At 40.6% G+C, this 15,476-nt stretch overlaps 1 protein-coding gene across 1 annotated transcript; it reads left to right on the top strand.

The window, feature by feature from the left end:
* Nucleotides 1–549: 549 nt before the first annotated feature.
* LOC146520308 (uncharacterized) lies at nt 550–14,635 on the top strand. Its single transcript, XM_085156106.1, has 18 exons — nt 550–712; nt 914–1,034; nt 1,536–1,596; nt 2,991–3,327; nt 3,529–3,631; nt 3,763–3,898; nt 4,760–4,869; nt 5,026–5,285; nt 5,462–5,664; nt 5,892–6,002; nt 7,082–10,003; nt 10,923–11,070; nt 11,298–11,403; nt 12,106–12,262; nt 12,395–12,481; nt 12,819–12,960; nt 13,122–13,204; nt 14,188–14,635. The coding sequence occupies exons 2-18, from the start codon at nt 1,015–1,017 to the stop codon at nt 14,242–14,244; spliced, it is 5,043 nt and encodes a 1,680-aa protein (XP_085012232.1). The 5' UTR covers nt 550–712; nt 914–1,014; the 3' UTR covers nt 14,245–14,635.
* Nucleotides 14,636–15,476: the final 841 nt, after the last annotated feature.

The following is a 15,476-nucleotide window of genomic DNA, read 5'->3' as shown; positions in this document are numbered from 1 at the left end:
GCATTCTGTCTTGCTTCTACTGACTTTCATTTCTCTTCTCTCCAGTGCAGAGAAAATAGGTTTGTAAAAGTGTGTTGGAATTGCATATTCAATATCATATATATTATACTGTTGTGGTTGTAGCTCCTAAACTTGATTGGAACAGCCTTTCTCAGGTCAGCTGCATCTGTGATTTGTGTTAAACAGCTGCTGAAATTCTAAAGTGTGCATGTAAGAGCTTGTGTTTCACAATCTGTTTGTACACTCATCCTAAATGTGTGATTTTATGCAAACTGTGAAGCGCGAGCTGTTTTTAAAAAAGTGCCGTACAAATAAAGATATTATTATTATAATTGTATCACAGTTACACCTTTCCCCTTGTACGACTAATTTATGGCACTTTAGCTTTCATTTCATGGTGTGATATTTTAAAATGTGATATGTTTATTAACAGATATAGAATTTGTCTTTAAGAGGGAAATGGCACATTTGCACACAAGAAGGGATTTTTATCCAGACAAGTGTTTGTGTCTGAGAAATTGCTCTTGATAGCTCAGGTCAGGTCATAGCTCAGGGATTCGCAGTGGCAGGCGCGTCTTCAGCACATCAAGCGTACAGTCAGCGGACGATAACCCAGGACACAAACTGAGCTTGTGTGTTTTTCTCCACTATACCCTTGTGCCCATGTGAGAGGAATACTTGACAGACATCAGGAGTAGGCTATAAGGACAATGTAAGTCAATACATTAACTTCACTAAAAGGACTGTGTAGTAATCCAGTTAAGCTGTTGACCTAATCCTGCAAAACTCTAATGGAGTTTGCCAACTCGCTGTGGGATTACGTGTGCGTGTGCATGTGATGTGTTTCTCTGGGACTCTGTGGTACAGACCTGTATGTGATTTGCTCTCTCTCTCTCTCTCGTGATCTTGCGAGAGTAAAACAGAGCTCACATCTACCAGACAGATCACAATGTGAGCCAAAAGTTCTTGCGTTTCGTTAGTCTCTGTCAGGGTGTTAACCTTGGATGACTGAAAATGATGTCCAAGACGCCAAGGTAGGTACCTATTTATTTATTTATTACATTAAAACAAGTCGATATGAAGACAGGTATAAACTAAATGTACCTTATACAACAGTTCTTCTAATTTTTGGCTTTTTTTCTCAGTTAAAGTAAAAACTTTAGCAGATTGTTACATCGTTATGCTTGTTAACCTCATAGTCTTTCATGAATCAAACCTAGTTTGATGTTTGCTGTTTACTTGGCATGTGAGCCTCATCGTTATGTTTTCATGAATAAAAGTATCTGCGCAGGTTATCATTTTGACCAGCAGCAGTCATCACTGGCTGTGTGCTGTTGGGTTTATTTCACAAGCTCTCTTATAAGTAAAATATAATATCAATGCAGCTGTTGTGAAACTAGTAATATGAAAAAGAAAGGTAGTATCTTTATCTTTGTAACCAAATAAAACAATAACATTAAATAAGTGTTTCGGGAAAGTTCAGGTTGTCTGTTGCCAGGATTTATGTGAAGCTGCCTTAATCTTATCTATCGCAGGTGGCAGGAGACCCCGATGAACACTAAGACCAACAATCCCACACAGAAGAAAGGGGGAAAGGTAAGTGCAGGTTTAAAACTCTCAGTAAGATCATTTAGTGTTGCTTTTATAGATGTAATTAGGGGGATTATTATATGTTAAAATATGTTTACAGATTATAATAAAGTTATTTTCAAACATCTAAATATTGTAATTTAGGTTTGACAGGACACTGGTCTCATCCTTTTTAAACCCTTCCTAACATACCTTAGATCAGGGGTAGCAAGCCTTAGGCCTGGAGGCTAGAAGTGTCCCGGCAAATACTCAAATCCAGTCCACTGGATGTTTTTGGAAAATGTAAAGGAGCACATAAATTAATGAAATTGCAGAAAAGGTCCTGTTTTTTCACTATCTACAATATAATTTTAAATGTGTTCACAGTAAAATAAATAAATCTAATAAGAAATTTTCTGTGAATTACCAAAATGTTTTGTTTTAAAATTACAGGGTTGTCTTGACAACAAGCTAGCAGAATGTTTTCTGTAATTTTAACATTTATTTCTTACAATTTAAGCCTAGAGAGTCGTGCTAACAGATGTATTTCATTAACTACAGCAACATTTCTTTATCATGTAAAAAAACGAGCCGTTCTGTTGCAAGTGCACCTCTTTTTTGTTTTATTTAGATAAAATGTGAAGTTTAACTACTTTACACTGATGGAAAGGGGTGTTTCACTGGGAGGTGTGGGCTGTATGTGGGCCACAATGTAAAATGAGTTTGACATTAAACCGCACTGCCAAGCTTTTAGTGAAAGAATGTGCTGTGTTATGCTCACAAACAAAACAAAACAAGTATTTCCTTTTATGATTTGTATTGATCATCTGCGGCAGATACGCATTACAGTTGAAACAGCACCGCTTTCTTTAGTCTCAGACTGTGTAACCATGGACAGTTCCCTCAGACTGAGTGCATGTTTTTTGTTTTTTGTGAGGTTTTCACGCATTTGATTTTGATTTACGTAGCCATTAATGGCTAAAGATCAACATGGTGCAGTTAAAACCTGCACATATCGCCAAGTCAGGACTTAGTCGAGCATCTTCTAATTGATTTCTCTGTCGTGAGATCCAGCCGCAGATTCATTACCTCTGCAGTTAGTGAGGGTGCATCTACTGAGACTGGAATAGATTTGCTGGCTCTCCGAGTGTGCACAAGCGCTCAAGTGTGATTAAGTTTACAGCTTGTGTGTGTGTGTGTGTGTTCATGGTTGCAGTGTCGTCAGATGGTTCTTAAGCAAATTAAGAGCTCCGATCAGGATTAAATGGTGCTCTTCATTGTGTGTGTCAAAGACGGGAAGTTAGGATGGGAGGGTGAACATGAGATATAAGTGAAAAACATGCAGAACTTCATCATTTTGTGATTGAGTTCTCCTCACACAACCACTGAGGCTCTGTTTTCTCTCTCTATCACTTACGTAGGACCTCACATCACTACCAGCACCTGGAGGGAAGCAGGCTGGCAGCAGTGTGTCTAAAGCCGGTGTCAGCAGCGGACGGAGCAGCAGCCTGGGCAGAGGCAGCAACTTGACTGCAGCTGTTAGTAAAGTTGGCGGGAGTTTGAAAAGAGGCAGCCTCAGCCACCCGGGCTCTGCTGGCCACCCGATTGCCAGACAAGCATCCCACACAGCCAGAGCAGGTCCCCGCCTCTGCAGCAGCCGAAGCTTTTCATCCCTCCACACCACCTCCCTTTCTGCTGTTCCCTTCATGAGAAGCAGCCGCTCTCTCAACAGGCTTGACCAGAAATCTGCCGGAGAAGGTAACTCCACGCATGTTTCATCTTTGTGTCTAGTTTTCTAGTTTTAAAATAAATATTAAGACTATCCATTAAGGCTAACTTCCTAAATAGTTCTCTTAATCTAAAGATGAAGAAGTTGCTGATTTAGAAAGAAAATAATGATAAATACACTCAAAAGGACTCACAGATTGTTTTTTATCTTCACTGCTGCCTTTATGTCAGAGTCAGACGGTGCATTAGGGAAGTCACAAGCTAAGAAAGGACAAGCCTCTGGGAAGAAGACTCTGAACTCTAGTCGGTTGTCTTCCTCTTTGGAGAAAATCAGGTTTGGTTAAATTCGTTTAAAACGCTTCTTCTCTGAAATGCTGCTGTTTTTCTAATGAAAAATAAATGTTACATATGGTCTGCAGTCAGTATGTTCCTGTTTTGTCCATCTGCTTTTATGTTTTTAATCAGAGGTAGCAAAGAGCCATGCCATGGAAATAATGCTGACAGAATGAAAACAAGCAGCTCCCCGCATCTAGCAGAGCCTTCCTCCTCTTTGGTTTCCACCAGTGCACAACACCATCACTGCATCAAAGCAAAGAAACTGGTACTGTTAATTTTAAGATCTTATTTATGTATATATGACAGTTTTCTGTTTAAATCTTAACACGCTCATGCTGCAGCTGATGAGCTACAGACCATTCTGTAAATGTCTTATGATAGTGGGTTGAAAATCACTCCACATAAAGGCAAACCCAAGAATTTAAATATCCATATTTATATATTTAGACAGTAGGAATGGTCCTGCCTGGAGTTATTCAGGTTATTAAATCTGTGCCACAGGCATCTGTCATTGGCTTTGTACTATTCACTATTTTTGAGAAAGGACAACACCTTTATTACACTACAACTCCTATTACTGCCCTTAAATGTGGGCGATCGTGGCTCAAGAGTTTGCAGTTCGTCTTGTAATTGGAAGGTTGCCGGTTCGAGCCCCGGCTCCGACAGTCTCAGTCGTTGTGTTCTTGGACCGTTTACCATTTAAATGAGCAGTTACTGCATAAAACAAAACTGACAATAAAGGGCAAGCATTAGTGCATGGGCTGGGTAGCAAGAATCCAGGTTGTTATTTGCTTCCTTCTTGATTTTTTAAAATACATTTGTAATACTTTTATGTTTCAGATCATTTAACAAATTTTAATATTAGTCAAAGATAAGTCGAGGAAATATGAAATGCAGTTTTTAAGTGATGATCTTTTATTTCGAGGAAAACTTGTTTGATATTAAACATTAAAGTGTGACAAATATGCAAAAACCCAAATTTATCACAGCCCTGTAAGTTTTCTAGAAAAATAACAAAGTCATCCAACATTTTAAGTAAAGATACTGGTGACACTGCAGTGGGAAACCGTTTTAAGCCAAAAAATCCTTAAAGGTTCGGTGATAAAAACTGTGTCCACTTTCACAGACCACAGACGGGGTGTACACGCTGTGTGCAATGACTGCTGGGATGAAACGGAACTGGGTCCACGCAGTGTTCAAGAACGTGCGGCCCAGTTTTACACATGACAACACAAGGTAGACTTTTTTAAAAGATAAGTGCTGCATCATTGTAATGCTGCATTATATTAATATATATTCTAGTGGGTATGGAATGATTTTTGGAAGGTTTATGATAGTCTAAATGCTTATAAGCAAGCTTAGTAGATGAATTTACTTAAATTGTACTCACAGCTCTCGTTCAGAGCCGGAGACTCAGCAGCTGCAAGAACATGGAATCAGCAACCAGAGAGAAGTTTCACATCAGCAGCAGGAAAAAGAGGACTCCAAAGTGCAGGTAGAAAGAGTGCAGAGCTCAGTCAATGGAAACGCTTCATTGTCTCTTCTCCCTGGGTCACCTGGTGCTCCAGCTCCTACTGATTCTCCATCCCAGGTGGAGGAGGAGGGCACAGCTGCTCACCAATGCTCGTTTCTTAGTGGAACCACACAAACTGGTGAGCCATTAAACTAACTCAGACTTAGGTAACTTATTCAATGATCTGCTGTGAAATCTAAAATCATATATAGTTATACTGACACATGCCATAAATATGAATCTAACAGAATATATGTTAACATATTATATATATACTTTTTTAAAAAAAAGAAACACGTGCTCTTCTGTGCAAAGGGTGGGAAGAATGCCAAAGTCTCAGCTCAGTGGTGCTGCCAAAGGACGTGGTGAATGACAGTTTGAACATGCAGACTGCAAGTGAACATCAGACTAAACAGAGTCTCCAGAGGGAAGACCAGCAGGGAAACAGCACCTGTGATTGCACAAAAGTTGAGGAAACTCTGGCATGTGAGCAGCAAACTGGGCAACTTGTCAAAGAGGTGAGATTGTATTTGCATTTCCACCACAATAACAAGAACACACATGATATATTTTCTTATGCATCAAACCAAAAAGCAGAGTCCAACTTATATAGGTACAAAAGTCTGATCTGTGGTCTGCATTTTTAGGAAACATCAATACAGATATCTTTAATCTACTAAAGAAAAATCGAATGAATCAGTCGAATAAATGAACACATCCAGTTTATTACTCTTTTTTTAATCAGCTGGAACAAACTCAGAGGGAACTGTCTCGACTCCAGCAGTTAAACAGGAATCTGCAGGACGAGCTGCAAAGAGAGAAAGAGATCCATTCAAGGGACTGCTTTGGCGCACAGGTATAATGCATGAGACTCCTTAACTCTTCTATTTAAATCTAGATGATATCAATTTTCTCCCAGAATCCACACGAGAGTCAGCTCACCACAGCTGACTCCGTGCACAAGGACAGACTGTTGAATATAACAATAATTCCAAACTGTAACAAGAGCAAGAGTAGAGCTTCACTGTCTGCTTTCAAGGCAACAACGCAGCAAGACTAACCCACTGCTGCTTCCTTATGAAGCTGCCCAAAGAAGCTCATCAGAGCAGGTGCGTGATTGTCACCAGGTGTGTGAGCCTGAAGGCGGGAATTGCGTCTGGTCCCAACAATGCAGAATGCGGAAAGGCCAGCACACACACACACACACACACACACAAAGAAAGACGGAGAATGGAGACAGACATGGGTACATGACCCGGGACACAACTGGGTTACAGGATATTGAAGGGAAGCACAGAAGATGAAACTAAACTCACAGAAACTAGAACAAAGAACATAAACAGCAGACTGAAGCTCAAACACAAAACTTATCATAACCTAGAAAACAACATATTCAGACAGACATCGTTATATTACACTTTCAAAAACGCAAGTCCAGAAGTCCAGAACAAAACTCAAAATCTGACTCAGGGACCGTGACTTTCCTTCAGAGAGCATATTGAGCACTTGAAAAAAGGGAAGGTTAGGCTGAGTTTGAAATAGGGCCTGTCTTAATGTATCTGTTAAGAAAACACATGTACAAGCTGCTTTTTTAAATGTGCTTGATTACAGTCAAATAATTTACATGCAGGCAGCATCTTCTGTAAAATATGTCAATCCAAACGTGCTGAGCTGTGTGCTGTGCTGACTGTTCATGAATAATGCAACAGCCGAAAGTAGCTTTTTACTTGTTGATTTCCTTTCATACTGGTGTGGATTCTTTGGCAGGTCTCCTTTAAAAAAAAGTTAAGTAAAGATTAAATTAAAATAAATAAACAAATAATAAATAACTAAATAAATAGTGATTTCCCTCTTTGTTGGAACAAAACCAGGGAAGTTTAGCAGTTAACCATCAGCCATGAAGTTTTCTCCTAATCAAAACTTTTTGTCTTGTAGAATAACACCAGCTCATCTTCACAGCAATCTTTGGCTCTACAGCAACTGCAGAAGATAAATCAGGACCTTCGCTTTGAGCTGGAAGCACAAAAGAGAAGTCAGGGGGAAGCCAGAGAGGCAGAACTACGGCGAAGAGTAGATCTCTTAGCCCAGCAAGCTCAGCTGCTGGTTACGGGTGACGCCACTGCACTCGCACAAGCCCATATCGAGCAAGATCGCCAGAGGTTTGAGGAGCGGCAGGTGGAGTGGGAGCGCTGTGTGGCCTCGCTGAAGTCCCAGCTGAACATCAGCGAGGAGCAGAGGAGGGAGTCCGAGTCTCGCTTGACACAGCTTCAGCAGGAATTAGTTAGCTACCAAAACCTTCAGCTGGAGGCTGAGAAGCTGCGGAAAAATCTTGATGAGGTGTCAGCAAAGCTTCATAACTATGAAGAGACTCAGGCTCAAAAAGATGCTCGGCTACAGAAGCACCTCATGCTTCTTCAAGCAAGTCAGGAGAGGGAGCGACGGAGCTTGATGGCAAGCCTAGCGCAGGCTGAGCAGCATTCAGAACACCTCCAGGAGAAACTGGACAGGTCTGAGCAGCAGGTGGAGAGCCTCACTAAGACCCAGACGTGGACGAGAGAAATCGAGGTGGCACAACGGCAGCTTCAGGAAGAGCTGGCACGTACAATATCTGCCATACAGCGACTCCAGGACGAAAGGGAGCAACTCGATCGTCGCTGCCTTGAGCTGCAGGATCAGTTAGCAGAGGCAGACAGGGAGGTGGGCAAGCTGCAGGAGCGCTTGAAAACAGAAGAAACGCACTACTACAACCTGGAGCACACGTATGAGAGAGTCTGTGAGGAACTGCAGGTGGCACTGGGAAAACTGCAGCAAAGGGAGTCTGATACACAGGACATAAGAGAAGGATATGAGAGACAACTTGATAGGAAGGAGCAAGAGCTGAGTGAAGTTTTGCTAAAGATGGAAGTCTTGGGTAACAGCTTGGAGGAGACGGAAGTGAAACTGAATGAGGTGCTGAGAGCATGCACCTGTGCCTCTTCTCAGCTGCAGGATAACTCAGCAGAGACTATTCAGCATAACAAGAGGCAACAGCAAGCAGCACAGCATATCACTGTGGAAAAGGATATAGACAGTTACCAGTTGTCTAACAGGTCCAATATTGCAGATGTCAGCCTGATGAATTCTAAAGAACCTGCAGAAAATGGCACACAATCACTGGATGAATCATATCAGTACCTCATCACTGCAGGAGATGACCCAGAGCGCTTTATGTCTGTAATCCAGCTGCTTGAAACCAAGCTTTATGTAACGGAGGAGAAGTTAAGAGACATCACACAAAGGCTGGAGGAACACCAGAGTCACATCAGCTGCCGGGACCCCCAGCTTTGCTCCCAGCTGACCCAGAGTCGAGCGACTACCCAGCACCTCAGTCTACTTCTTCACAATCAGGCCAAGAAGAGCCAGTGCTTTGCCCAAGAGACAGAGAATCGCTGCAGGATGCTAGTCGGCAGGTTTCAGGTGGCTCAGAACATCATACAGGCCTGCAGAGAGAGACTTCAAGCTAGTCCCCTCGATATTCCAGACTTGGAGAAACAGCTGGCTACGGTCGCTGCCTGTCTTCAGCAAGGAGAGAAAGATGCAGTGAAACACCAGCATGAATCATATAATGTCAGCAAAGGAGAGGGCAAGATCCTCAATGAAGAGAAATCAGCCGGGGCTAAGAGTAACATGAGTAAATCGACTAATACTTGGTCCTCTTTGGATGAGGGGGGAAGTGTTGAGAGGTGCTTAATGAGGGAAATATTCGTAGTAGAAAAAATCGTGTCTGTCCTTCAGAGCCAACATGGTCAGATAATCTCAATATCAAGAAACGATGAGGGGGATGTGGCACAAAGGTACAAAAACACAATCGCTCGAAGAATAGCGTTAAAAGCACAAGAAAGGATGCGATCTGAGAGAACAGGGTGTGACAGCGATGAACTTTTAGAAAGTTTAATCTGTACAGTTTGTGCTGAAGAGGAGCTAATTTATGCTGCCTTAAAAATTCATCAACAATACGAGGGTGTGACTCCAGTAAACAGCAAAGACGCTGAGGATCGAATGACGGGTCTGGCAGATATCAGCCCCTCGGAGTTGGCTTCTTATGAGGAGAGACTGCAGGAAGATGCCAGGGGCTTGGAAGAACCAGAAGAAGAGGACCAATCAGATGACAAAAAAATGGAGGGAAAGAAAAAGCCAGACTGGTTAGAGAGACTAATATCCCGGCTGCAGAGAAGGGCTACATTTTTACACCAGCTCTGCCTGGTGAACTCTGGTGACAGCAGACCTGTCGGTGGTGATGGCATGGAGCATAGAGGGAAGGAAGCTGCTGCCTTTGACTTAAAATGTATGCTGGACCAGGCAAAGTTAATTTATTTGTCAGAACGGATGTACATGGATTTAAAGCAGGAGTTTCAAATTAACGTGAACAAACTGGAAGAGCAGCGCAACGATGTAATAGAGGAGCAGGAGGCCTTAAATGACACAATATGCCAGCTTCAAGAAGACAACGGCACGCTGAGAAAAGAACTGGAGCTGGCTGAAAAGAAGATAATATCAGTAGAGACCGGGAACCATAAACTCCTAGAAGACATACAGAAGATTGAGGATTATCATGCAGAACGAGTGGAAAAACTGGAAGGCGAGTTTCAGGAGAAGATAAAGGAACTGCAGCAGATCCACGAAGAGGAGATGAAGCACTTACATGGCTACTACACCAAGGCCTGTGTTTCCAGAGAGAATCAGAGCAAATCCCGCACAGAGGCACCTCTTTTCATCCCAAATACATCTTGTCTACCAGAGCAGAGTGTGATGGAGCGGGAAACAGAGGAGGACTTTGGGATCCAAATGAATTACAAGAAAGATCTGGAAAACATTCAGGTAACCAAGACTTTGCATCACGTGAGATAATTTGTCTTAAAGTATGTATTTTTAAAAATCATTTTACAAATTTATTTTTCTCTATCAAGTTCAAATTCTACTTTCATCACTTTATTCATTACTTTACTCACTTGAAGCCTTAAATCAATTAGGGTTACATCAGAATTAGCAAGGCTACAATGTAACTATGGAACAAACACTATTCCTAAAAGTAAAAATACAATCACTCAATCAGCCACAACTGTAAAACCACCTGCTTGATATTGTGCAGGTTTCCCTCCTCCTGGGAAATCAGCACTGACTTCTGCCTTCCCCTAGCCAGAGCCTCAATTCATGCTTACCTATTAGAAATGCTGTTACTGATACTGATTTTACCTGTTGCTGGTTTCAGTATTATGACTGCTGGTGTAGATTTCACTACTATTTACATATATAATAATCAGCCACTTTGTTAGTACCCCAGGCTGGTACAGAGTTGGGCATGCTTTTGCCTTCAGACCTGCCTTATATCATGGCACAGATTCACAGTGATGTAAATTTAGTCCCCATTGATGTGATAGCATCACACATTTCCTGCAGATTTGTCGGCTTTACATCCATGACACGAATCTCCTGCTTCACCAAATCCCAAAGGTGCTCTGCTGGATTGAGATGTGGCGATTGTGGAGGCCATTTGAGTACAGTTAACTCATTGTTATGTTTAAGAAAGCCGTTTTGAGTGTATATAGACTATACCAAGCACAAAAGTTATTTTTGGCTGCTCTCTTATTCACAAAGGTCGTCGCAGCAGCTACCTCCCCCTCCTCACACACCACCCGATGGATTTGGGTATCCTCCTAAAATTGAACCTAAATGTGAAAACCGTGACACCGCAGAGCCACTCATATCGCACAACAACTACCTTTAAATATCATTATAGGCTTCCTGTGAACAGGAGTTGACTGCTGTGGAGGAAATGCACAGGGATCTGATAGAAGACTTGCAGCAGCAGCATCAGAAGGAGGTGGCTGAACTTCTGAAGGAGAAAGAGCAGCTCCTGCAGGAGGAGACAGCCGCGACAATGGCAGGCAAGCAAGAAAACATGGAACATAAATGCACTGTTGTCAAAACATTTTTATTGCTAAGTTGTGTTTAATACGGGGACATTTGTGGGAAAATCACTGTGCAGTTACTCTTCACGGGGCATTCGTTCAGTAATTTGATTAATTAGTTGTAAGAATGTTATATTCGAGTTATGCCTGATGTGAATAATTCCACCAAGGCAGTACTGAAAGTAAGTTCTGCTTCTCGACAGCTATTGTGGCAATGAGGAGAGCTCACAAACTGGAGCTAGAGAAAAGCAGACAGTCCCAGCGCATCATGGAAAGTGATGACGTCACGCAGCTCCACGGCGAATACGAGTGAGTGAGCTGAGAGGTGTTGTACTGTATTTGTACTTGTTACCTGTACTTCATATCGTGAGCAGGTAACAGTGTTAATGGTATGAAATGTTTCTAGAACTGCAGGTTAGTTAGTGCTATTTTTTCTCGCTGTGTGCAACATCATTTTCATTTAAAAAGATTGTAAATCTGTGGGATGCATATATACAGATGTGAAAGTTACAAAAATAACAGCCTTTTTCATTGCTGTTTTAACTTTTCATTTATTCATGAGACAGACTGACTAAAATGCATGTATGATATATACAAACACACATATAAGGCTTTTTGTTGAATGACTCATCTCTCAGTTTCCCTTTGGGGCTTCCTGTGCAGATCCATTAATGTTGTTTGCATGAATATTTGGTGGTATAATCTGTCAAAAGACATACTTTTGTCTTATTTTGAGTTTGATAAGGCTTTAATAGGCTGCACCAGAATAAAGTCTGAACTGGGATGGCAGTTTTAATTAAAAATGACATTAATGAGAGTGGTCACCATTGGAAATCTATTAAACACAGATGGCAAATGACAAATACACATTCTTTTATAATAGCTGTTTTAAAACACAATCTTTACTTGCAATAAGATTCATGAATTAATAAACCAGCGCAGATCATGGAGGAAGAGACAACTGCTTGCTTTCCTGTTCGTCATCATCTGTGCTTTGCTTTGTCATCAAAGGAAGGAGATCCAGTTATTGCAGAAGGAGCTGGAGATGCTGTCGGTTCAGCACACCGAGAAATGCCTGGAAAACTCTCAGCTCAGAGAGGAACTGCAAGATGAGAGAAAATCAATGATGCAGTGCCAAAAAGAAAACCAGGAACTCAAAAAGAAACAGGTAAACAGATTTCAATAGTCCAGTTCCTTATCTGCTCATCTCATTTATATTTAATATAGTTAGTTATATAGTTAAGTAAGACGGAAATTATAGACTGTGTGTGTGTGTTGATTCGATTAATCTATGTTACAGGTGATTCTGAGGGCGAGGGAGGCAGAAATTCAGTTTCTCAGACAGGAATCTCATTCTCTCAGAGAAGAGTTGAAGATTGCTCAGATGGTAGTAATTTTAATTTTTTATTTTTTTTAACTTTGTTAGACTAGACTTTTGTTATATGTCAAATTTTATGTCATGCTTTATATTTACTTATTTACTGGAATTAGTGGATAAATATAACAGCAGCACCCCCCCCCCCCAAAAAAAAAAAAACAAAAAAAAACCAAACAACAACACAACCAAGTAATCCACATCAACCACGTTTAATTTACAATTTAACTTAATATCCTGTATGTAGTAATATATATAACCTAATCCGAAGTGTGTGTGTGTGTGTGTGTGTGTGTGTGTGTGTGTGTGTGTGTGTGTGTGTGTGTGTGTGTGTGTGTGTGTCACACAGGACAAAATATATGCTGAGAATAGGCTCAAGACCCCCTATACAAACAGCCAAGGTGAACCCCACCAACATGTCAATAGGCTTGGTGAAGATTTTAAGTTCTCCACCTGGTCTCCAAGAAGAGTCACTGCAGGGCCAAGCCACGGTGAGACACGTTTCACAATGTGAACACCATAAAATTAAATAATCTAAAGTGTGTGGCATTCATACAAAGTGTGCTGCCTCAGTGTGAAGCCTGATGTCATTTATCAGCACATGGGTAATAAAGTTAAACTCTGTTTTGTCTTTCCTCTTTCCCCCCCTCAGATGACTCTGAGGGAAAGACAAACACTGCTACTTTTCCAAAGAAATCATCCCTCATGCGACAAATAAGAGCAGGTAGATCAAAGGTAAAAGCTGATGCGTCTTGAGTTTGACCAGAAAGCAAAAGTATCCATTTTTAAAATCTTTAAAAAGTAGATTCTACTGTTGCAATCTTGTCTACAAACACTTTAAAAAAGCACACTTACAGATTCCTCTTAATAATTCCATAGAAATTAAGAAGGTAAGTAGCAGTCAGAAGCTGCTAATCAAATGCACTTGATTAATTGATCATCAGCAAGAGTGAGCAACTCCACGTAATCAGAATTTGTCTCAGTTTGCTGGTCTGCAGGATTCAGGTGCGTTATAGCACAATGCCACAATCTTCCCAGGAGTGGACGTCCAGCGTGGACTCCTGGCAGCTCAGCTTAGGTTTGCAAAGATGTAGCTAAACAAACCACAAGACTTTTGGGACACCAAAATTGAGATGTTTGGCCGTAATGCAGAGCACCAGAAAACCAAACAGAGCATATAATCGTAAACACCTCATACCAACTGCCAGCACGGTGAAGGAGGGATGAGGAGTTTGGCATCTTGCACTCATTGATTCTACCATGAACTATTCTAAGGTGAAATGTAAGGCCATCTCTCTGGCAACTAATGTTTGGCTCAAACTGGGTCCCGTAACTGGACAATGATCTGAGGCACAGCAGGAGATCCAAACCTCAACTTGGTCAAAAAGCCGTGGAGACAAATTAAGAAAAAGCTGTGCATAAAAAATACTCCCCCTCAAAAAACCTCAATGAACTGAGGCAATGTTGTAGAGAAGAGTGGGCTAAAATTGCTCCACAACGACGTGAGAGACTGATAAAGTCATGAGACTGATTACTTCAAGTTATTGCCACTAAAGATGGTTCAAGTAGTTAAATGAAGAGGTGTAGTCAGGTTTTTTTTATAGGGGTGCACTTTCTTTATCACATGACTACAACTTTTGCCCTCTATCATGACAAAAGACATTTAACAGATAAGATTTCTTATTGAAATCATTTTTGTGCATCTCTTCATTCCTCAGAGTTTAAAGGAGGGCCTTTCTGTCCAAGAAAGGATGAAGCTGTTCGAGTCATTCTGATCCAGAGAAGATGACCAGCTGACATCTGCACTTCAGAGCTTTTCAGAAATCTGTTTTATTATAACCTTTTCGTGTGTTGAATGATCAGAACAGGACACTAGAGGGCGCAACAAACACAGGTCATTTTACACATGCATTCAGTGCATTACACAGAGGTTTTGTAACTTATAGACAAACTGTATTTTTATTGAAACACAGCTCACATAAGCGTTTTGGATCACTTGTATTTGACATTATAGGCCACATAACACAACATTTACCCTTCCAGCAGAGGAAATACATTCCTGAAAGAGAAGAGATGCTACTGTACTTTTATTACTTTCTGAACCTTCATATTTATTCGAAACAGCTGCTTTATGACTTGAAATAAATGAGCTTTCAAGTAAAACAAGGTTGGTCAAAAATAATGTGGATCTCTGTTTTCTTATTTTTTTAAACAACCATTAACTAAAGTCAGTGTTTCTGTGCTTGTTTTGATTTTTCCTACAAACAAAATAACACTGACTGGATTTCACACAATGTACACAATCTTACGCTTTCAGGAAGAAAAAAGGGCTTTAAAATCATAATTACCTTCCAAAAGGAAGAAAAACAGTTTAGAATAGGGTAATATCATTTAACATAATCTCTGGTGATGAAAGGAGGAAAGGGAAGCATGGTTTCCTTTGTATGATCTGTTAAACAGTACACCAAAGCACAGTGTTTACACCTTACTATAATTTGTTGCTTATATATTGCTTAGATCTTATGTGTCTCCTTGTCTATCTGACTTACCTTTTGTGACAGCGACACATCATCTATTTTTGTGTCTCGCTGTGTTATGACAGCTGAACTAAAACTATGAGTCACTTATAATCAGTGAATTTGTTGATTTTATCAGTGATTTATTAAATTGTTTGATCAATCAGGAAAAAAAAAGAAAATGATGGCCTTAAACAGACAAATTAAAACAAGTGGAGAGCAGTAAAGATTTACTTATATTTAACTGATGTACAGTACAGCCCAATTTTTTTTAATTTTTTTTTAAAAAGCAAGAAAATTGTGTAAAATGTGATTAAAAACAGATTGCAGAGATTCTCTGTTTTCCCAAAAAAATTAATTAAAATTTTGGTTGGTCTGACCACAGAAACGTTTTGCACTTTGCCTCAGTTTGTTTTAAATGAGCCTCAGCTCAGAGAAGACTGCAGTGTTTCTGCATCATGTACAAATATGGCCTCTTCTTTGCATGATTT

The sequence above is a fragment of the Neolamprologus multifasciatus genome, chromosome 4, assembly GCF_963576455.1.
Source record: "Neolamprologus multifasciatus chromosome 4, fNeoMul1.2, whole genome shotgun sequence".
Taxonomy (NCBI): domain Eukaryota; kingdom Metazoa; phylum Chordata; class Actinopteri; order Cichliformes; family Cichlidae; genus Neolamprologus; species Neolamprologus multifasciatus.
Note: the sequence above shows the minus strand (reverse complement) of the source record. Positions and strands in the feature narration are given on the sequence as shown.

Coding starts and splice junctions, on each gene's coding strand:
- LOC146520308 (XM_085156106.1), top strand. CDS start 1,015: ATGATGTCCAAGACGCCAAG. Junction 3,899..4,759: donor GCATCAAAGCAAAGAAACTG/GTACTGTTAATT, acceptor CCACTTTCACAG/ACCACAGACGGGGTGTACAC. Junction 6,003..7,081: donor GGGACTGCTTTGGCGCACAG/GTATAATGCATG, acceptor TTTGTCTTGTAG/AATAACACCAGCTCATCTTC.